The sequence below is a fragment of the Mustela nivalis genome, assembly GCF_964662115.1.
Source record: "Mustela nivalis genome assembly, chromosome: 6".
Classification (NCBI taxonomy): domain Eukaryota; kingdom Metazoa; phylum Chordata; class Mammalia; order Carnivora; family Mustelidae; genus Mustela; species Mustela nivalis.
The window spans coordinates 115,443,937-115,466,743 of NC_139025.1; the positions used below are offsets into that span (position 1 = coordinate 115,443,937).

Genomic DNA, 22,807 nt, shown 5'->3' on the forward strand with positions numbered 1-22,807 from the left:
ATTTAATTTTTCCCAGCTTTATTGAGGCATGATTGATAAATGGTAATATATTTAAAGTGTACAACATGATGATTTGATATATGTATATATGGTGAAAGGATTCCCACAATCAGGTTAACAGGTTAATTAAAACACCCATCACCTTACAGGGTTACTTTTTGTGTGTTTATGAGAATGCTTAAGATCGGGGCACCTGGGTGGCTCAGTGGGTTAAGCCTCTGCCTTCAGCTCTGATCATGATTGTGATATCTCTCTCTCTCTCTCTCTCTCTCTGTGTCAAATAAATAAATAAATCTTAAAAAAAAAAAAAAGAATGCTTAAGATCTACACTCTTCACTAAGTAAAAGATTGGGTAATTCATGTGAAGCTTCTTTTTAAATAAAGGTATTAAATTTCCCTTTAGGCATGGCTTCAGCTGCATCCCATAATTTTGAATTTGTTGTTTTTATTTTCATTCAGTTAAAGTTTTTTTAAAAAGATTTTGTTTATTTATTGGACAGAGATCACAAGTAGGTAGAAAAGCAGGTAGAGAGAGAGGGGGAAGCAGCCTCCCTGCTGAGCAGAGAGCCCAATGTGGGGCTTGATCCCAGGACCCTGGGATCATGACCTGAGCCGAAGGCAGAGGCTAAACCCGCTGAGCCATCCAGGTGCCCCTAAAGATTTTTTTTTTTTTTAAATTTTTCTTGTGATCTCTTCTTTGATCCTTGGGTTAATAAAGAAGTGAATTGTTTAATTTCCAAAAACTAGGGGTCTCCCCATATTTCTTTGAACTTGTGTATTTTGGGGCTCTGTTATTAGATGTATATGTAATTTATAATTGATATGTTCAAAGAAAAGATACACAATTTAGTGATAATAATTGGAAATTTTAATATTCTCTCAAAAATGAATTCAAACAATTAGAAAAAGTTAAGAGTATAGAAGACTTAACTCTAACAACCACTTTGCCCTGACTGATACTCTAGAATCCCCACCCATCAACTACAGATACAGGTTTTTTTCAAGCACATACAAAACAATCTCCAGCATAGACCATATGCTGGGATGTAAAACAAGTCTCAGGAAATTTTAAAAGACTGCAGCCATACAATGTGTGTGCCTGATCACAACAGAACGAAATTAGATATCCACTGCAGGCCTCTTCTTTGTGGCTTGCTGTGGAAGTGGTGGATTCTTCAAGCTCAGGGGTCTTCTCCTGTAGCAACCTGCTGCATGAGTACACATCCATCCGGGGCCTTCGCTTTGCCTTTGTGCAGCTTGTGGGGCATGGGAGCTGATGAAAACAAACAAGAAACTCTAGCTATTGCTGTTGCCTTGAGTAATAAAGTTTTGTCTCTGATGCAAGACTTGTGTTTCTGCCAGCGCCCGTGACACATAATAGCCTGTCTTGTTAGCTCATCAGTAAGGTAATCGCAGACCTGTGTGTTTCCTGACAGTTTTCTTTAGTTCCTGGAACATATTTTTAACAGTTGCTTTGAAGACTTTGTTAAATCTAATATCCAGAGACCCCCTGAGACCTTTTGTATTGACTGTATTTTTTACATTAGCCTCTGAGTATAGGCCACACTTCGTTTCTTTGTATGTGTCTTCATTTTTTGTTGAATATTGGATATTTGGGATAGCGTATTGTAGCAGCTGTGGGTTCTGACTCCTCCTCCCCTCCCCAGAGCTGTTTTTATCTTGTTGTGGACTAAGCTTGCTTGGACTAAATCCTTGACATCCATCTTCCCCACACTGCAACACTGATGTTTCTCCTTATTTTTTTTTTAATTGTTTTGTTTTTATTCTTAAGCCTGGCTTTTAGGGGTAACCCTTGTGTCTATATGGATTAGTGTTTAGCCAAAGATCAGAAGTTGTGCTTAGACCCCTCAAGCCAGTAGCCTTCTATTCTGAGCTGATGGATCTGGTGTGGTTCAGGGCATGCGTTCAAACTGGAGGTTGTTTTTTAGTCTGCCTCAGCTTTTGTTTTCTGCGGGGCTCCCTCACTGGTCCTCTCACTACACACATAGGTTCTGCTGGCCAGAGATATGTGGGTCCCCAGGACCTACTGCTGGCTCTGCTGCACGTCCTTATGACCTTTGAGCCCTCTTAGTGTTCTTCACTTTCCCAGACTCCCTCTTAAATCCTGCCAATCTGTCGCCCACTGTGCTCCAGAAGATCACAGCCTCCAGCTGGCAGAGACCCTGGCCCTTCCTATTCCCTTGCCACTGAGATTACACTCCAACTGACCATACTCACATCAGTGAGGCCTCTGACAGCCACAGCAGGACCACCAGCTTCCAGGGCCTGCTCTGCTGTGTTGACAACTGCTCCCGCAGAGCTGGGGAGCTTGGAGCAGCTGCAGGCCGGAATGGCACCCACTTGCTGTTTTTACTTGAACTGCAGTAATTTTCACAAATAAATACTTCTTGGTTTGTTGTATGCCTTTGGCCAGTTTCCAGTCTTTGACAGTTTTGTCCAGCCTTGTAGTTGTTTTGGGGAAGAACATCTGTTGACATCCTCAAATGGTCATGCTAGAAGTCTGAAGTCCCAATCTGTATCATTTGCTGTTGATCCTGGTGACTGTGTGTTTGATTCTCTGGGGTCACATGAGACTTCCCTTACCCGCCCAACTAGAACCTGGAACAGCAGAAAAAGAACCAACTTGGGGAAAGTGGGTGTAAAACACTAGGACCAGAATGGACATGCATTTTTCCCATAGTTAATTAGGAATCATTTACGATGACCTGGCATTATTAATACTTTTATTCTAGGTATAACTGATAAAATACACTTGCAAAGCAAATGATTATATAACATAATTATATAGTTATTTATATGTGCTTTGAATCAACTAGAAAGATTAAAATATCGTGTATGATGATATTCTAGCAACACTGGTCTCCATTGCACCAACATTCTCTCTGAATTTTCTTCCACTTATTAATTCAATAAATACACATTTGTTGATTATGTAGGGTATACATAGGCACCATAAGTGATGCCAAGATGGGGCGCCTGGGTGGCTCGGTGGGTTAAAGCCTCTGCCTTCGGCTCAGGTCATGATCCCAGGTTCCTGGGATCGAGCCCCACATCGGGCTCTCTGCTCAGCAGGGAGCCTGCTTCCTCCTCTCTCTCTGCCTCTCTGTCTACTTGTGATCTCTGTCTGTCAGATAAATAAATAAAAAATTTTAAAAAAATAAGTGATGCCAAGAGGAGGCAGGTACAGATTTTGTCCTCAAGGAGCTTATAGGTTAGTGTGATTCATCATGAACATGAAAAATACACATGGGAGTGCTGATGCCTCTGAGAACTTATAGATGTATGCTCTAGGTCCGTAGGCTAACTAAAGTTTCCCTGTCTGACAATTATCACCCATTACGTCTGTCCCCTGGTCCTTCCTGCTTACATTCCCCTCTGGTTGCCTTTATACTTACCTTCTTCTCTTTTTCATCCATTCAAGCGAATTGTGGTGATAATGTGTACCTAGTGCTTCCTTTTCTTACTGATGTTCATGTGGTTCCCATCAGCCCGGGATGTGGTTAGGGAGTGTTTCCAGTTCATACACAAGGTAACTGAGATCAGAGAGACTAAGTGACTTGCCCAGCTTCATGTTATTAGGAAGTGGCAGAGTCAAGTTTTGAACACAGGGTCTTTGTGCTTGAAATCCTGGGCTTTTCCCAGTATGCTATACCGCCTCTCACGTTAACGAATTTCCTCTCCACTCCAGCCAGCAGAGAGGTGGGAAACACCTAGCTTACTAAGTCAGGTCAGACTTGGAAGTGGCTTTTCCTTAGTGTGTTTCTGGATAGGCACACAAATGAGGCAACAAAGCAGGACTGTGTTAAGGCTACTCTTTGAACCGTTTCCCTCTAAGGGTTTTTAGTGACTTAATTTTATAATCAGAGATTCATATTTCCAGTGGCTTCTCACACATTTTTTGGACCATTACTCTGGATCCAGCATGTTCAGAACCAAATTTGCCATCTCTCCGTCAGTCTCTAGTCTCTTTTAATGTTGCGGTTCTCCATGAGTGACACCGCCAACCAACCACACGTTCTCCCAAGCCAGAAACCTGGGAGTCATTGATTCCTTTCTAACCTTCACCCCCGCCTCCAATCCTGTCGTTCCCACCCTACCTCATGCGGCTGCTGTGTGAATTACCGACATCATTGATGAAAAAGAACTCTGAAAGCTGTGAAGGAGGTATTTTCTCTGAAGCAACACATCTGTCGAAGCATTAGGAATAAGCATGAGACCTTACTGGCCATTCACATGTAACTTCCTTACAACATGGACACTTGGGTCAGTGGAGTGTGGACTTGTGTCTTCCAGGACTTCATAGTCTTATATTCTGGTGGCACTCTGTATTCTTTAGTATACTTTCTCATGAGGAGAGGAAAAGAGAGAGTGAGTGAGTTGCCCACTGTGGCATCGCCTGAGTAGAACTCGTGCTGGCTAAACAGAGGCCTCAGGAACTGAAAACCAGTGTTGATTTTAACAGTCTGTCATTTACTGTCTGTGACCTAGGATGAGCGATTTAGCTCTTTTAAATGTCAGTCTCTACATAGAGGACAGAAATAAAATGACTGCTTTTTTCATAGAATTGTTGTTAGGATTCAGGGCATCCACATGAAGAGCCAGAGTGCCATGTAGAAACTGTAGCTGTTGGATGACTCTTGCCCCTCCCCCACTGAAGTAACGACTTCAGCTTGATCCTCTCTGTACTCCCTTAGAGAACTTACTTGGTCTGGCAGAGTTAGTGGACTGCCTCACTTTAGATCCCCTCAGTTCACAGGCCTTTCCCGGAAGTTATTGACCTACAGTTTCACTGAAAATTAGGTCCATAATTTTCATGTTTTCCTCTCTGCCTCTCTTCTACTAATTTTCCCATTAAGGTTATCACACAACTTATTCGAACTCCTTTAGTTAAAAATTGTGAGATTAGGGACGCCTGGGTGGCTCAGTTGGTTAAGCGGTTGCCTTCAGCTCAGGTCATGATCCTAGCGTCCTGGGATCGAGTCCCACATCAGGCTCCTTGCTCGGCGGGGAGCCTGCTTCTCCCTCTGCCTCTGCCTACCACTCTGTCTGTGCTAGCATGCTCTCTTCCTCTCTCTCTCTCTCACAAATAAATAAATAAAATATTTTTTAAAAATTGTGAGATTATACTTCTACTCTTTGGCCCCAAGATGCAGGAGATTCTGGGTTCAGTACTGAGAAAATCCGAAGTGTCCAGCAGCAGAGTGGACTTCCTTACGGAGTAACACAGTTACCCATTACTGCAAGTGTACAAACGGAGACTTCTGATGAGCGGGGCTTTGACCTCCCGCCGCTTCATCTCCGTCCGCTTCCTGAGTCTGCAGGCCATGCTAGTATATACTGCAGGGAGCACTGTATCGAACAGATCAGCTTCCTAGAAGTACTGTGGTTTTGGAATTCTTGATTCATGTTTTTATGTTTTTGTGGTTAAACGAATTGAAAAAGTAGCAAATGAAATATTAGTGACTTGAGGAAGGTTGTCAGACTTGCCTGGGTCTTGCCGAATTACAGAGAACAGGGTTTAATACGAGATAAAGTTAAAGATGTGGCTCCTGTGTCTCCCGCAGAGCTGAAGACACCGGCTCTGCAGGGAGGTCATGACAGCCTGGGCCCGTGTCCAAAGCAAAGTCATCCAGACTGCACATGTTATTCCGTATTTGATCAAGTAGCTGAAAGTACTGAGGTGTTCTCACAGGGGAGACTTCTATGTGCAAAGCTTAATAGATGTTGCGTGCTGCTTTCGGAATTAAAGAAAATTACTTGGTCACTGCTGTGTCCTTCTGTGAGATGTTTTATTCTCAGCCGTCACCCTCCCTGTCCCCTGCTCACAACCATGATAGTGACCAGAAAGTCCACTTGCTCTACAGTGATGTGTCTGAATAGTGCCCATTAGTTTTCAGTAGTTAACCCCGGCCTGCATGTTAGCCTTCAGTTTAATGGCCTTTTTTATGTTCATTCATTTTATTTTATTTCCCATCGTGGTTTTGTTTATTTCTTTTTTGTTTTTTGTTTTTTCTGTTCTCTTTTTTAAAACCGTCGTGGTTTGCCCTTCATATTCCCCAATGTTTGCACATGACAAGATGTTGCCATCCCAACATTACCTCCCACTTCACTGACCAGTGCCACTACTGACCATCTAGCACCAGCCACAACGGGACCACTGCCTTCAGCTCCTCGGGATGTCGTGGCCTCCCTGGTCTCTACCCGCTTCATCAAATTGACGTGGCGCACACCTGCATCAGATCCTCATGGAGACAACCTTACCTACTCTGTCTTCTACACCAAGGAGGGGATTGCTAGGTAAGTGTCCATATTCCGGAGTCGGTTGGTTGCGTTTGGTCAATCCCAGGCCAGTCATGCTCACCCTGGCTTCTTTTGTGCAGAATCTGTACCAGTTTTTGGTCCAGAAAAAATGATCACAAAGATGCATATTTCCCAATTTTAGGTCATTAAAATGTATCCCAATCAGACCGAAGTCCTGGTATTCATTCTTTCCTGCGTCTCTGGAACAACTTGGGGCGCGGGTGTGGTATAGATAGAGATGTTTAGGTGGAAGTATTGGTATATAACTAGGCTCCTCTCTTTTCATACGGTTTGGTCAGCACAGCCACTAGGATGTGGTTTATACTTAGAACATTCAGATTCTGGAAATTGAGGTGGACTTAACTTAGAGCAGTAATCGTAAATGCCTGCGCCCATATGTGGATGTGGGCCGCTGAGCTCGCCGGGGAGTCTCCTGGATGACACAAGAGTGATAGTAGCTTATTTCTTTAACTGCATTTTCATTAAGTTCCTCTCCATCTCCACCTCTTTCAGGAGCTCACATTGCTTCTTCATCGCTTACCGGACATTGTCCAGAATCCCCAGGTCGCTTTACTCATCACCCAGCTTTGTGGCGTCTGTCCAGCCTTCCACCTCTCTCCTCCCACTTTACTTCCCTTTCTGATGAACTTGTCTGATTCCTTTCCTGTGTGCTGTCTTTCTCCCAGTGTGTTCTCTCAGTCACTTCACCCCTTCCCAGCTGAAGTCAGTTTGTGGCCCAGATTAAGCCCCAGGACGCCCGCACACATTTTTCTCTACCTTTCTCAGCAGATACAGCCTTTCTCTTTATGTGTTCATGCCCCTAATATTGGCACTTAATTATGATAACACATGATCTCTTACTGCCATAAGTTGTTACTCTTCTGCTATTTTATGTGTATTTGTGTTGTTTTCCCAACCCAATTATAAAACCTTCAGGAGAAACTTGCCACACGCTATGTATTCTTAGCATTGCCAAGTAGATTTCTTCAGACCAAAATAAGAAAGCTAAAATACCTGTTTTGGTTAGGGCCCTTGAGCATGAAATAAAGCTTGTGTCTCTCCCAGGGTGCTTACATCTGATAAGCTTTGTATTTAATAACTAGACTGTCGAGTTCCACAAGGATCGGAACCTCCATCGAAACCACTTGATTTAACCCTCTTGAGAAGTCTGTGTGACCTCATTTGAGCCAGATAGATGGAGCTACTCACAGAACAATGTTTTTTTCTGAACATTGTACCAGATGTCTTGGGAGTTATAAAGATAAAGAAACATAGTTCTAGACACAGAAAGGCAAGACATTACTCCCAAATGGCATCTGTGTTAAAATGTCTCCAGTAATCTTTCACATCGCACTGCTAATTCTGTAGTATTTCACAGAAGGAAAGAACACCTAGTAATTCCTCAGATTAAGAAACTTCTTTCCACTCCGGTTCCTTTGCCTTTGCTGTTCCTTCTATCAGAAATGTATTTCCCTCACAAACAACTGTTTTTAGCTTTGCATCTTTTTCAGATCACACATCCATAGGCCTTCCTTGAAGACCCCTCCCCAACTTAGCCCCCTTCAGTCCTATCACACAGTGGTGTTCTGGAGCCAGTTTGTTCCCAAGCCAGTTTTTAAAGTTTCAGGAAATTTTACAGACCCGACGACAACATGGTAGCTCAAAACAGGGCATGGCATGAGTATTTACTGGGACAAGTATTACAAACCAGGGCTGGTTATTAAACATTTACCAGAAGACCACTGCTGTCACATCACCCTGTTCTGGGTGGTTTTCTGTTTTGTTTTGTTTGGCTTTTATTTTGTTTTCACAATGCTTTAACACTCTGCAGTCTTCTCTTTTAATTAACCTATTTCTTATGTCTGTCTTATTCAATAGAGTATCACCGGCACCTGGAACAGGGCCTAGCATATAGTAGGACTAAATAATTACTTGTTAAATGAATAAATTCATTTCAATCAATGGAAAAATAATAGCTTATTCAAGAAATCATGTTGAGATAATTAACTCCATTTTGTGGAAAGAATGGAAGTTATATCTCTGTCTTATATATAGCAATAAATTATAGGCAGATTAAGAGATTGTAAGGCTCATAAATGTATTAGAAGAAAATGCAGAAACTGTTTTATCACTTGAGTGTGAAAAGCCTTTTAACAGAAGACAGGAAATCCAGAAGCCACAATAGGAGAGATCGACGAAGTTTATTACATAACAGTGTAAAATTTCACGTGATAAAATATCATAAACAAAAGCTATCAAGTGATGAGCTGGGAAAAAGTTTATAACATTTATAAAGCATTGTGCTGCTATCTAGTTTATATAAAGAGCACCTACAAATCATAAGAAAAAGACAATGTCCCAAGAGGTGAGTGGTACAAATAGATTGATTAGCAGAGGTTAATGGAAAACCCATTAAAGTTAAAAAAGGTTTTTTCTGTTGCTCATGGTCTGGGAGATACAAAATAATACAAAAAGTGAAACTTCTTTACTTTTAAGGCTGCAGAAATTTTAAGTTGATAATATCTAGTGTTAAGCAAGTTAAAATAATGGGAAGAAATCCGCTCTTGGCTTTTGGTGGCAATATAAGAGTAGCCCTTGGAGAAAGTGATTTGGCAGATTTTTTTTTTTACCTTCTTAATGCACACGTCCATCAATAACAATAACAATAACAATAACAATAACCCAACAATAACACTTCTAGATGTTCTATAGAAAACAGATCTACACAGGGCACCTGGCTTGCTCAGTTTGTTAAGCAACTGCCTTCGGCTCAGGTCATGATCCTGGAGTCCCTGGATGGAGTCCCACATCCCGCTCCCTGCTCAGCAGGGAGTCTGCTGCTCCTGCTGACCTCTCTCCTCACATGCACTCTCTTTTATTCTCTCTCTTTCTCAAATAAATAAATAAAACATTAAAAAAAAAAAGAAAACAGATCTACATATACATAGGGCACTCATAAAAATGTTTATTCTAACATTATTTGTAAGAATGAAAAAGGAAAATCGGTGCCCACTGATGGAGGAATGGGCACGTAATTAATATATGTATATCCATATGAAGGAATTTTTTAATGACATATCTGTATTTTGGTGTGCATGTAAATGCCTAAAACAGTGATTCTCAGCCAGGGACGGTTTGCCCCCATCCCTCAGTGGACACTTCGCCATGTCTGCTGACATTTTGGGGTATTAAAGCTCAGATGAGAGAGGGTCCCTACTGGCATCCAGTGAGTAGAAGCCATAGATGCTGATACACGTCCTGCAGCCCCTTACAAAAAAGAATTATCCCACTGAAAGCGCAGCTGTGGTTGAGAAAACCTGACATAAAGAGATCTGGTAAGATACTGGTCAGTTAGGTGTCAGGGAAGGACAGGTTTTAAGGAGAGACAAAACTGGGACATTTGGATTTTTTAAAACTATATGTAATTTTGTTTTTAATGAGAATCTGTCACTTTGATTTAAAATTAAATTGTCAGGCAGGAAGACAAGGCATGGATGTATAAGGGAAGAGGAGGTACAAGGAAGATCCAATTTAATTTGCATGTCTGGTGTTTGATGAGTGGGAAAAGTAGGAAAACTTAACTGGCCCAGAGAGCTGGTAGGAATTAGTAAGAGATTATAATAAAGTGGAAGCTTGGAGCCAAATGTCATAATGCCAGTAAGAATTTGGACATAATCAGTTAAGAAAGGAGCATTCTAGACTACTGAGCAAGTGTGCACTGTGATTTTATTAAATGGCTTTTCTTAGTAGTTTATGAGCACTACATAAAGACAAGAAAAATGAAGTCTGGGAACAAATCTAGTTAATCTAGGCACGTGGTAGGTATGGCGAAGACGAAGACGAAGGTGAGAGCAGTGACTTGGAGTGGACAGAATAAATCTAGGGAACAGTCAAAGGAAGATTCTTGGAGACCATCATGTTTTTGTCCTTTCACTTGTGAATGAAGTTTATGATTTCTGAATACAAGCCTTGAAGGAGTAGAAAGAACACTAAGTCAGAAGACTAGACTCTGCTTGTTTTGTAAACAGAATTTATTTAACCTTCATAAGCTTAAGTTTTCTCATCTAAAAGAAATGAGAGTAGTAAATTTTGTCACAGATTTAAAACGAGAAATCAGTGTGGGCATGGAGCCACTACCTGGATTTACAAATCCTACTACTTCCTGCACTTGAAAAATCAGCCACAAGGTGGCACTGTGTGTCTTGGTCATGAGGTGTAATTCTTCCAGGTGCCTGAGTTCCTTGAGATTTCAAAGGGTCCTTTGCCTTTTCAACTAGGAAATGTTCACCCCTTTTTAGTATAAATTTAGTACTTTTCTGATATTAGCCACTAAATTGAAAATTTAGAGTAAGTTCTTCCAGAAGTAAATAACATTTTAGAGATGGATGAAGCCCCTTAGCTATCTTAGTTAAGCCCAGGAATTGGCAAGCTAGACTGTGGGCCAAATTAGACTTGTTATTTTTATGACCCAAGAGCTAAGAATATTTTTTTTGTGTTTTCCAATCATTACATTTTAATAGATTATGTAAGTAACTACATAATATTTTCCATTTTGTCTCTTAACCTATAAATATTTACTATCTGGCTCAGAAGGAATTAGCTTGTCAAAACTAAAACGGAGCTCTTAGCACCTGGCCCAGCACTGTCTTAATAGAAAACGTAGCTTTTCCTTTCTGCTTTGACTCTTAGTTTATACATTCTAACCCAAGTTCCATCATAACCTCACACAGCTGTGAGAATTGTACTTTTATAACTCACTCTGGGTCTTGTCCTGAAGTCAAAGATTTTTCTAGACAGGCTCTTGGTTCTGGAACCTCAGTCCAATCTAGAGTTAAAGTATTTGCAGGTACTGGCTATTTGTTCTTCCATCTTAAGGAATCATACGCATTACTGATTCTTTTTAACGGTAGGATTTCTGTAGAAATCTGTTCTAAGTTTTTCATTCCCTTCACTCATTTCTCCTGTTTTTTTTTCTTTCACATAGGAATGAACAAAAGATGTACATGATATTATTACTATACAAGGTTTATGTAGAGAAGTCAAATTTCCATTCATGCATTCTTCACATATCTGTGACACTGCTTTCCATGACTGAGCTTTCTTTCTTTTTTTTTTTTTAAAGATTTTATTTATTTATTTGACAGAGAGAGATCACAAGTAGGCAGAGAGAGAGAGAGAGGAGGAAGCAGGCTCCCTGCTGAGCAGAGAGCCTGATGCGGGACTCGATCCCAGGACCCCGAGATCATGACCTGAGCCGAAGGCAGCGGCTTAACCCACTGAGCCACCCAGGCGCCCCCCGTGTCTGAGCTTTCTGCTAAGTTCTACTGTAATATGGGAACGTGATTGAGACACTTCAGTTTAACATAAAATAGCACCCCCCAACTACCTTTCTCAAGATGGTCTCAACTTTTTGTTTAAACTGTTATGTACAGTAAGCAAAACAGACCTATTCTGTGCTCCTACACGGACCTTGTAGTTTGGTGAAGTGTCAAATACCATACTTCCTTTTAGGCAGCAATCAGTTGCCATCAGAGCAACTGTCAGAAATTTCAGAGTGTAAGAAATCCACTGATAACCCCTTTTAAATCTTGTGACTTAGAGGGCTAGCTGAAGAGAAAATATCTGTCAATACCTCAAGGATCTTTGAGTAAGAACTTCTGTTGCCATAGTACTCTTCTCTGGTGGAACAAGCACTCACTATGAAGATGGTGTGGGTACTGTTGGTTTGGTTTGTTTTAAATAAAAATAAGGTAGTTTAAAAAACTAGGAAACTACTGAAAAACACTTAAATCTCTGAAATGTAAATATTCACATATAACCAGGCAAATTGGCATAAGTTCATGTAGAACTAAACAAATTTTATCAGTGATTTCAGGGAAAATAACCAATATCTTTAAAAATTTTAATTCGGCAGATTATGTAGTTTCAGGTAATTTTGTCCACAGAGTAGTTTTGGGCCTTTTTATTACTCTGTCAGGATAGATACAAATCTCTCCTTACATGATCGACAATTCTAAAAGGCCAGCGATTTGTCTAAAACAAATGAATTCTTCCACAATATTTGTTGAAATTCTTATGTAATATTAACTGGTTTTTATTCTAGTATGTACAATAGACTGACTGTAATTATGGGCCCAGTTGTGGGACTCTCAGGTCCCAGGTTAGTCTGGAAGCTTTTAAAAGAAGCCAGATAACTGCATTATCTTCTCAGTTCATAATGCTAGACTGCTAGATTCTTTTGTCCTGTTGTCATAAAATTTGTTAAACATTTCAAATCAATTTAGATATCATTCTAAGAGTATTTGCCTTAACAAATAAATTATAAAAATCAGTATCAGGTTTTACTTTTTTATAGATTGGGTTATTTTAGGATCATTTAAATTTCTGATGTTCCCAACTTTTAAAGTAATAATATCTAGCTTTGTTTTTATTGAGTCTTTTGTCCAAAATGTACACAGAATTCTTTGATATTTTCCTTGAAAACTGGGTCATGCTTGCAGTCACCTCTGTCTCCCTCAAAAATCACTCCTTAAAACTCAGTGATTCCTAAAGCCTACAGAATTGATGGCCAGCTTCCCCATTTGAAATGGCAATGAGAAGACCCTTGTTTGTTCCTTCTCTGAAAGGAAGGTGTGGTTATGACCAGAGAGTCAGTGATGTTTAAGCAAGGACATCAGCAAGGTATCAGACATGTGTGATATTGCTCTTTGCTACTCTCCATATTCTGTGCACTGTTCCACCCCCAAAGGCTTGTTTTCTGAAGAGTTAATTTGACTTAAATTAAGATTTTTTAAATTTAAATTCAATTAGCCAACGTATGGTACATCAGTAGTTTTTGATACAATGTTCAGTGATTCATTAGTTGCATATAACACCCAGTGCCCATCACATCACATGCCCTCCTTAATGCCCATCACCCTGTTACCTCGTCCCCCCACTCACCTCCCTCATCCCCCTACCCACCTCCTTTAACTCAACTGTGTCTGTTTCCCGGAGTCAAGAGTTAAGATTTTTATATGGTATTGTATCTATAGGAATTGCAATGAAAATGAAACTGCACATTCTAGAAGTATTCCTAATCAATGCTGTTTCTTTCCACACCCTTCTTTGTCTAAAGGGAACGTGTTGAGAATACCAGTCGCCCAGGAGAAATGCAGGTAACCATTCAAAACCTAATGCCAGCGACTGTGTACATCTTTAGAGTTATGGCTCAAAATAAGCATGGCTCCGGAGAGAGTTCAGCTCCACTCCGAGTAGAAACACAGCCCGAGGGTAAGTCTTTCACCTGTCCATCAGCCCTACATGTAGGCAGATGATAAGAAGGTCTACCTTCTTGGTAGGCTTGTGTACCATGGCAGTGCAGAAGGTACAGCTCCTTGCCGTCAAGGACCTTATAAATTGGTTAAGGGAGAGCAAATTAATTCACATCAAACTGTGGCAAATCATGTAAGGTAATAGGACTTGGATGATACACACTCAAATTTTATTGATTCTTTAAGACCTGGCTCAGATGCCTTGTAGACTTTTTCCTCTGATCCTATCTACCTAATATTATACCTCTGTAATTCTAAGGAAAGTAGGCAACACAGTCATTTTTTTCCAAGGAGCTTGATGACAAGAAAGAGACTAAATAAGAATGTAGATGGAAGGGGGACCTGATTCTCTTGAGAATATTTTAGGGATGGAAAGTGGCTATAACATGTCTTGGCAAAAGATGAGGTAAAGGAAAGAGATGTGTACTCCATCTGGAGGTATTCAGCCTGGGCCAGGAGGTGTAAATGTTGGAGGCAGCCCTCCAAAAATATTTTACACACTTAGCTGAACAAACCAACTTAAAATTTTTTCCATTTATTATGCCACTGTGCAGGTGAAATGGAAGAATTTCTTAGTGCCTTTTTAGGATCATGTTTGCTTATGTGTATCCAATGAATATATTGAAAGTATTTTCAAGGGAATTGGAGGATTATTTTATTTTCCTTCCTTTTTAATAACTTAGAGGAAAGTTTTCTGTAGCAGCAGAAGTGTGACAAATCCCACCTGTCAGGCTGCACAAAATCATGCTCTCAACATTGAGTGAATAACATGATTCATGACTAAATAAAGCAAACAACTGTCAGAATAACCACATTCAGATTTCTCTGCTTCGGTAGCAAAACCGTCAAGCTGTGGTGCTGTTCTTTAAGAAAGCTGGTTTGTTCTACCTTTTGCCAGGTTTTTTTCCTGCTCATCAAATGTAATGGATTCTGTTACAGAAACACCAGCACCAGAAAAACGGTTTTCAAATATAGAATGTCTACCAAAGTGTAGACATGGGTAACCTCTGGAATTTGTGTATAAATTGGGGCTGGAACTTGTCAGTCCATCAGTCAGATGAAAAGAATACAGTAAAAAGGTCCGGGAGCTGTTGTAGGAGTTAGAGTGAGACAGACAGTCAGTGAACAAGCCATCAAGTCTTCCTGTCACAAACACCCCACGCAGGGCGTTGTGTCCCCTGCCTGGTCGGCTTGAGTCCACGTGTTAGAGTCAGAAGGTGTGCAGCTCCAAGCTCCACCACTAACTTGCCCATCACACAGAACAGTTCTTAGCCAACCTCATCTGCAGACTGGGATGATCATAGTATCGCTCTCGTGTGGGTTAGTGCAAAGACTACATAAGACATAATTTAAATACATGTAAAGCACTTTCAGCTGGGCTGATTGTAAGCATTCAATAAATGGTAGCTATTTTAAAAATCATTATTCTATAGTCTTACTCCCTTACTGTTTTTCTTCCATGCATATGTTGACATGTCCTTTCTAAACCCGATCTGACATGCTCCTGCTCGTACCTGTTCAGTGATTACTAACACCTGCATGGGATGAGGCAGGCTCCATAGCAGCACGTTGGTCTTTGTTACCCGGCTGTGTCCTGCTTCTCCACATTCTCCCTCCCTTCTTCATTCAGTATTTGCCCTGAACCACATTACACCGTCTCCTCACATAGCCCACCCACTGACTGGAATAATTTTTCCCTTGGTATCTGAGGACACTGTTCCTTCTGGCTCCCCAGAAGTCTTCCCCAGTCCTTCCCTTGCCTACACACTCCCCTCTCAAAGCTGAGTCGTGTATTCTCTTTCTGTTTTCATTACAGTCATGAAATCTGTTGGCACTTGTGACTTTCGCAACTATTTATATGTCTGACTTCCCTCTAGACTGGGAATTCTTTGTGGGCAGGGGCTCTGTCTGTCACTGTATCCACACTGTCGAGCAAAAGAAGGCTCTCTTTTTTTTTTTTTTAAGTTTTTTCCTTTAATTGCAGAATAAGTAGCATACAGTGTTATATTAGGTTCAGGGGTATAGAGCAATTCAACAGTTCTACACATTACTCAGTGCTCATCATGGTAAGTGTACTCTTGAATCCCCTGAAGACCCTCTTTTTGTGATGGCTACTTTTACGTGCTGCAGTCCTGCTCTAAAACTAGGCTTTTATAAATCACAGGAAAAATTTTGCAATGTTTATTTATTCCTTTGAATACATTTAAGATACTTCACAGATAGTTTTTGGTTATAATTTGAGTCATAGAAAGGGAAATGCATTTATATATTATCCTAAAACCACTTCAATCAAATCAGTTGTTTTCTCAGTTTTTATTGTTTTTAAAAACATGGCCAATAAGACGTTATTGCTGAGACTGGTGATTGAAGAGTTCAGTAAATTTCATTCCTATCTTGCTGTCTCAAAATTTTCTTTCTAGTTCAGCTCCCTGGCCCAGCACCTAACATCCGGGCATACGCAGCTTCACCGACTTCTATCACTGTCTCCTGGGAAACACCATTGTCTGGCAATGGGGAAATTCAGAATTACAAATTGTACTACATGGAAAAAGGGACTGATAAAGAACAGGTAAAAGATGAAGCCTTTTTTGGTAAGATTTATTTATTTATTTTAGAGAAAGAGAGAGCACAGTGGGAGGAGCAGAGGAGGAGGGAGAGAGAGAATCTTAAGCAGGCTCCACACCCAGTGTGGAGCCTGACGCAGAGCTCCATCCCAGCACCCTGAGATCATGACCTGAGCTGAAATGAAGAGTGGGATGCTTAACCAAATGCACCACCTAGGCACCCCAAAGCCATTTTTCAGTCCATTGATTGGAATAGTAGAATTGAAATTTATTGCCCAAAATCAATACTTGCTTGTCTAGAAATCTCAGAATAAAAAAAGTTGTATACAGGAAATGGAAAGTCAGCAGACTCTATTTCTTTGTACCAGGTTATATTCTCTAGTTTTTATCAGGAAAGGTCACTAAACATCAAGCAATATTTCTCAGTAAATTGTGAGTGTTTCTCATTAATCTGCTTTGATTGTTAAGTAGAATTTCTTAAAAGGGATAAAAATCTGCATCATATCAAATGAAGAATTTGTGTAGTTATTTCTTTATTTTGCAGCATTTCTTTTGGCTTGAGTTGCATGCAAGTAAATTGTTTTATTTTATCCAAGGATGTTGACGTTTCAAGTCACTCCCATACAATTAACGGGTTGAAAAAATACACGGAGTATAGTTTCCGAGTAGTGGCTTACAACAGACATGGTCCGGGAGTGTCCACAGAGGACGTGGCTGTTCGGACGCTATCAGACGGTGAGTCTTTCTTCTTTGGATCACATACCATGCTTGGGGGCCCTGGTCAGATCATGGGCTTTGATAGCAAGAAGATTCCATTAAATCCCAGTTCTACCCCTTTTCTGGACTTTAGTCACTTATCATGTCTGAACATGCTTTTTTATGTGTAAAATGTAGATAATACCAACTTCATTGGGTCTAAAAGATTTACTGAGAGCGGGTGGGACATGCAGTGCCTGGTACTGAATAATTTCTCATGTTTTCATTTTTAGTAGGAGCTTTTGTATAAGTAAGTCTTACTGCTTGTTCATAACACGAACCCTTATCAATCATATTTTTATACCAAATAGCTCTTCTTAATTCCTCGCTATTTTGTGACAGTTTCATTTCTTACCTGTGGCTGAATTTCTAAGCTAAGTTGTATTCATGTAACTATGACCTAGAGCAGTATTTTTCTTTCTTTTTTTCTTTTTTTAGAGCAGTATTTTTCAAACTATAGCTTGCCAAGGGGATTGAGTAGGTCAAGATTGGGATTTTCTGTTTTTATTTTTTACTATTTTTTAATTTAAATTCAATTAATTAACATATAGTGTATTACTCATTTTAGAAATAGAGGTCGGTGATTCATCTTTCTTCTATAACACCCAGTGCTCATTACATCATGTGCCCTCCTTAATGTCCTCATCACCCAGTTGCCTCCACCCCTCCAACCCCTCTCCCCTCCAATAACCCTCAGTTTGTTTCCTCTGATTAAAGAGCCTCTTAAAGAGTCTCCTGTGGTTCGTCTCTCTCTCTGATTTCATCTTGTTTTACTTTTCCCCCACTTCCCCTATGCTCCTCTGTTTTGTTTCTTAAATTCCACATACAAGTGAGATCATATGATAGTTGTCTTTCTCTGATTGACTTATTTCACTTAGCATGATACCCTCTAGTTCCATCCACTTGTTGCAAATGGCAAAATTCCTTTTTTTGATGTAGTATTCTATTGTATATATACCACATCTTCTTTGTCCATTCACCTGTCAATGGACTTCTTTCCACAGTTTAGCTGTTGTGGACATTGCTGCTATAAATATTAGGGTACAGGTGGCCCTTTGGATCACTACATGTGTATCTTTTTTTTTTTTTTTTGGTCATAAAATAATGGATATTTTATTCCAGCTCTGGGGAATGAAGGAAGGGGGAGTGGAAGCACATCTTTCTACACACCATTCTAATTTAGCTGACAATAATTTGAAAAAGCTAAAGCAAATATGTGTATGTATCTGTATAAATATTTATATATACACATACATATTTCACCAGTGTTTATATATTTACTCTATTTTTCATAAACACCCTTAAAAATCATTAAATGCATCCCAATACTTCGGCTTCTTCATCAATCATTTAATATTGTTTGTATTAAATTCACAGTTTGTGTTTTAATCCCTTATGTGTGATTGGTCAAACTGTACATTATATTAGAAGATATGAAAGAAAAACTTTGTTTAGAAGTTATACCCCGGAAAAAAAAAAGTTATACTCTGTGTCAGTTACCCTTTACATGATTTTTCCATCATTGTTTTCAACTTCATACATGTTGTAGTTCTCTACGCAGAGCATTTCAGCTTCTAGTGCTGCAGGCATCTTCTAGATGGAACTGCCTGGATCCATGAGCTGGGGTCAGGCAGAAACTCTGTAGCCCCAGAGGTGGATTCTGATTGTGACTTTGTTTCAGAGCGGAGTTCCGTGGGCAAGGGCACTGAGTGTTTCAGCTGTCTGTTGTTTTGGCAGGTAGTTCTGTTGCAGCAGAATTTCCTAACTTAGATTTTTCTTTAGGTTTAGGAAATGACTCTTTGTTGATTTTTGTCCACAGTGATTTAACTGCTTCATAAATTTGCTGGCTTGTAGGATATGCCTTTTTCCCAGTTACCTTTGCAATTATTACTGACTGAACTGGGTAGCAAACAGTTGCTCCTAAAGAGGCCAGTCCCAGTGGGTAAGCAATTTTCTTAAACCTAGAACCTTTTCTTGCTGAAACCACACCTGCCAATCCTGGAACTGTAATCTCTCCAACTTTTGGGAGAAGATCTTGAGGTGGATCCTTCAGAGAGATATATGCATCTTTTCCAAATTGAACTGTACCCATTATTCCATTTTTCACAAACACATAAACACTATTGCACCAGCCAATATAATGACCAGTTGTAGTGCAGATGGATGCTAAGCCCATTTGTAAATGACCAGGCTGCTCTTCGACATGTTTAAACTGCAGAGGTGGTGCATTCTGTGTGGGGAGCTGCTCTGGCTGTACTAGCTGCTTTTTGTATTCTTCTGTAGCCGCAAGTGCAGTTGCAGATGCACATATCAGACCTGCAGGTACTATCGTCAGCTTTCCCACCCTAACAGCCGCCATGTCTGTGACCTTCTCCACCTGAGTCCTCATATGGTAGGCAGAGAGCCCTACATTGGTATCTTTAAGACCAGCATTTAAAAAAAAAATTATCTGTAGTAGAACAGAAAATAACAGTGTTTATTGCAGTTAATAAATATATACAGTTTCCTGAAAGTTGTAATATTTTTCAAGAATTCAGGCCTGTTTGTGTTATTTGTAGAATTTTCCTCAGTTTGGATATGTCTAACAGGAAAATTCTATTAAAAAATATATAAATAAATAAACTGGCCTGGCTTCTTAAAAAATATTAGTCTCATGAAAGAAAACCAGTTGGGGGGGGCAATAAAAAAGTAAAAGAACAATTCAGAGAAAAAATGGGACATTATCATTCTAGAATCTAGGTTAAAGAAAAATAAGGACACATGAAATAAAATAAAACATGTATTATCTTTGACTGGCTTCTGGATCTGGGGGTAAAATTAGCTATCAAGGACAGTATTAATGTTGGGTAGATGGACCGTTAGGCAATTTTTTTTTTTTTTTTGAACGGAGGGTTTTGTTGTTGTTGTTGTTGTTTTAAGGTTTTATTTGACAGACAGAGATCACAATTAGGCAGAGAGAGAGGAAGGGAAGCAGGCTCCCTGCGGAACAGAGAGCCTGATGTGGGGCTTGATCCCAGCACCCCAGGATCCTGACCTGAGCCGAAGGCAGAGGCTTTAACCCACTGAGCCACCCAGGCACCCCTGTTAGGCAATTTTAAGTATTAGGTATGTTATTAGTTATGTTACCTAACTTTTTAAAATTTTGACATTTAAAAAAATTGTAATTCTAGTATAGTTGCCACAGTGTTATATTAGTTTCAGGTGTATGCAATATAGTGATTTAGCACTTCCATACATTGTTCACTGCTCACTGTGATAAGTGTGCTTTTAATCCCCTTCACCTGCTTCACCCATCCCCCGCCTGTCTCCCTTCTAGTAACCACCAGTTTGTTCTTCATATTTAAGACTCGGGGGGTTTTTTGTTTGTCTCTTTCCTTGTTCATTTTTAAAGTTTAACATGAGTGAAATCATGTGGTATTTGTCCTTTTCTCTGATTTATTTCACTTACTAGCATTGTATGCTCCAGATCAATCCATGTTGTTGCAATAGCAAGATTTCATTCTTTTTTTATGGCTGAGTAGTAGTCTATTGTGTGTGTAGGGGGTGTGTGTACACATACCACATCTTTATCCATTAATCTATCTGTGGACACTTGGGCTGCTTCCATGGTCTGACTATTATAAATAATGCTGTGTAAACATAGGGGTGCATGTATCTATTTGAATTAATGTTTTTTTATTCTTTGGGTGAATGTCCAGTAGTAGAATTACTAGATCATATGGTAATTCTATTTTTAATTTTTTGAGGAACCTCCATGCTGTTTTTCCCAGTGGCTACACCAGTTTGCATTCCCATGAAGTGTACACGGTGTTGCTTTTCTCCACATCCTTGTCAACAGTTGTTTCTTCTGGTTTTCATTTTAGCCATTCTGACTGGTGTGAGGTGGTTTCTCATTGTGGTTTTGATTTGTATTTCCCTCCTGATTAGTGATGTTGAGCATCTTTTCATGTGTTTCCTGGCCATCTGTGTGTCTTCTTTAGAGAAATGTCTGTTCGTGTTTTCTGCCGTTTTTCATTGGGTTATTTGGGGTTTTGGTGTTGAGCTGTAGAAATTCTTTATATATTTTGGATACTCAGCCTTCATCGGATATGTCATTTGCAAATATCTTTTCCCATTCAGTAGGTTACCTTTTAGTATTGTTGATTGTTTGCTTTGCTGTGCTGCAGGAGTTTTTATTTTGATGTAGTCCCAGTAGTTTATTTTCGCTTTTGTTTCCCTTGCCTCAGGAGACATATCTAGAAAAATGTTGCTATGGCCACATATGTCAGAAATTACTGCCTATGCTCTCCTCTAAGATTTTTATGGCTCCAGGTCTCACATTTAGGTCACATTAGGTCTTTAATCCAGTTTGGTTTTATTTTTGTGTATGGTGTAAGAAAGTGCTTCATTCTTCTGCATGTAGCTGTCCAGTTCTCCCAAAATCATTTGGGGAGTTGAAGATGTTGAGTTTTTTTCCCATTGCATAGTCTCACCTCCTTTGTTGAAGATTAATTGACCATATAATTATGGGTTTAGTTTTGGGCTCTCTATTCTGGTCTATTGATCTATGTGTCTGTTTCTGTGCCAGTACCATACTGTCTTGATTACTACAGCTTTCTAGTATATTTTGAAATCTAGGATTGTGATACCTGCAGTTTTGTTCTTTTCTTTCAGGATTGCTTTGGCTCTTCGGGGTCAAATTTTAGGATGATTTGTTCTTCTAGTTCTGTGGAAAATGATGTGTTTTGTTAGGGATTGTAGTAAATCTTTAACTTGCTTAGGGTCGTATGGACATTTTAATAATATTTGTTCTTCCAGTCCATGAGCATGGAATGTATTTCCAGTTGTTTGTGTCATCTTCAGTTTCTCTCATCAGTGTTTTATAGTTTGTAGAGTACAGGTCTTTCACCTCCTTGGCTAAGTTTATTCCTAGGTATTTTATTGTTTTTGCAACAACTGTAAATGAGATTGTTTTCTTAATTAATCTTCCTGCTAGCGTATAGAAATGCAGCTGATTTCTAAATAATATTTTGTACTAAGATTAAATTTTCTGAATGTGATTGTTTTGTTATAGTTTTGTTGGATAGATGATTGAGAAATAGTATGTAGACACATAAATATGTGTGTCTAAATAATGTGAAGGAAATAAAGCAGATGTGCCAGGACATAAAAAATTCATGAATCCAGGGAAAGAATACGTAGAAGTCATTGTCTTATTCTTGCCACTCTTTTCTGTGTCCTTGACATTTTGCAGGATTAAGCCTTGGGAAAAATAAATACAAACTGTAGTTTGGTTAGCTAGCTGCATGAGCCACTTGGCCAAGACTTTTGAGAAAAGTTGAGGGAAAACATGTAAGTTGTAAAATCTGTACCTGAACCAGTTCTGGCTGTACAAAGTGGGTTGGCATGCTGACTGCAGTGTCGGTCATGGGATCTGAGTCCATGTGAGCATGGTGGTTACGGCGGTTCTGCAGAGTACGACACATCTTGGCTCCTCCATTAGCTGAAACAAATAGCTCAGTCAGCTTCACTGCCTTGAACCTCCTTTATAGTTTTCTCATCTATAAAATGGGAATAATTATAGAACCTCCTTCATGGAATTGTTGTAAGGATTAAGTACCTGCCATTTAGGAGCATGCAGCATATCTTAGCTAGGATGATGGTGATGATGATGATGATGGTGGTGGTGGTGGTGATGATGAAGACACCAGCAACAGTCTGTGTCAGCTGCCTCTGCAGCTAAGTCAGGTTCTGAACTGGAACCATTCATAGACTTTTTTCAAAACGCAGCTGCATAAGTCCTACTCCAGATCCTCTGTTCATGAATCTCTGGTTTGAGGCCTGATGCTCTTTGATAGCACAAGATACAACAAT

The 22,807-nt window shown here is 39.8% G+C and overlaps 1 protein-coding gene and 1 pseudogene across 12 annotated transcripts in view; one reads left to right on the forward strand and one right to left on the reverse strand.

Annotated features, from left to right (window-relative positions):
• The window catches only part of NEO1 (neogenin 1), a 232,936-nt gene that overhangs the window by 164,406 nt on the left and 45,723 nt on the right, over window positions 1-22,807 (forward strand). For 7 of the 11 annotated variants that reach the window (XM_082735725.1, XM_082735726.1, XM_082735716.1 and 4 more), the window contains exons 8-11: window positions 6,099-6,318; window positions 13,439-13,593; window positions 16,055-16,203; window positions 16,795-16,933. In XM_082735725.1, coding sequence (XP_082591851.1) covers window positions 6,099-6,318; window positions 13,439-13,593; window positions 16,055-16,203; window positions 16,795-16,933 — 663 coding nt within the window. The remainder of the gene's footprint in view (window positions 1-6,098; window positions 6,319-13,438; window positions 13,594-16,054; window positions 16,204-16,794; window positions 16,934-22,807) is intronic. The other 4 variants (XM_082735717.1, XM_082735721.1, XM_082735723.1 and 1 more) reach the window with 1 other exon arrangement.
• LOC309868111 (MICOS complex subunit MIC27 pseudogene) lies at window positions 18,529-19,313 on the reverse strand (annotated as a pseudogene). The gene has a single exon. The product of its transcript is annotated as an MICOS complex subunit MIC27 pseudogene (transcript).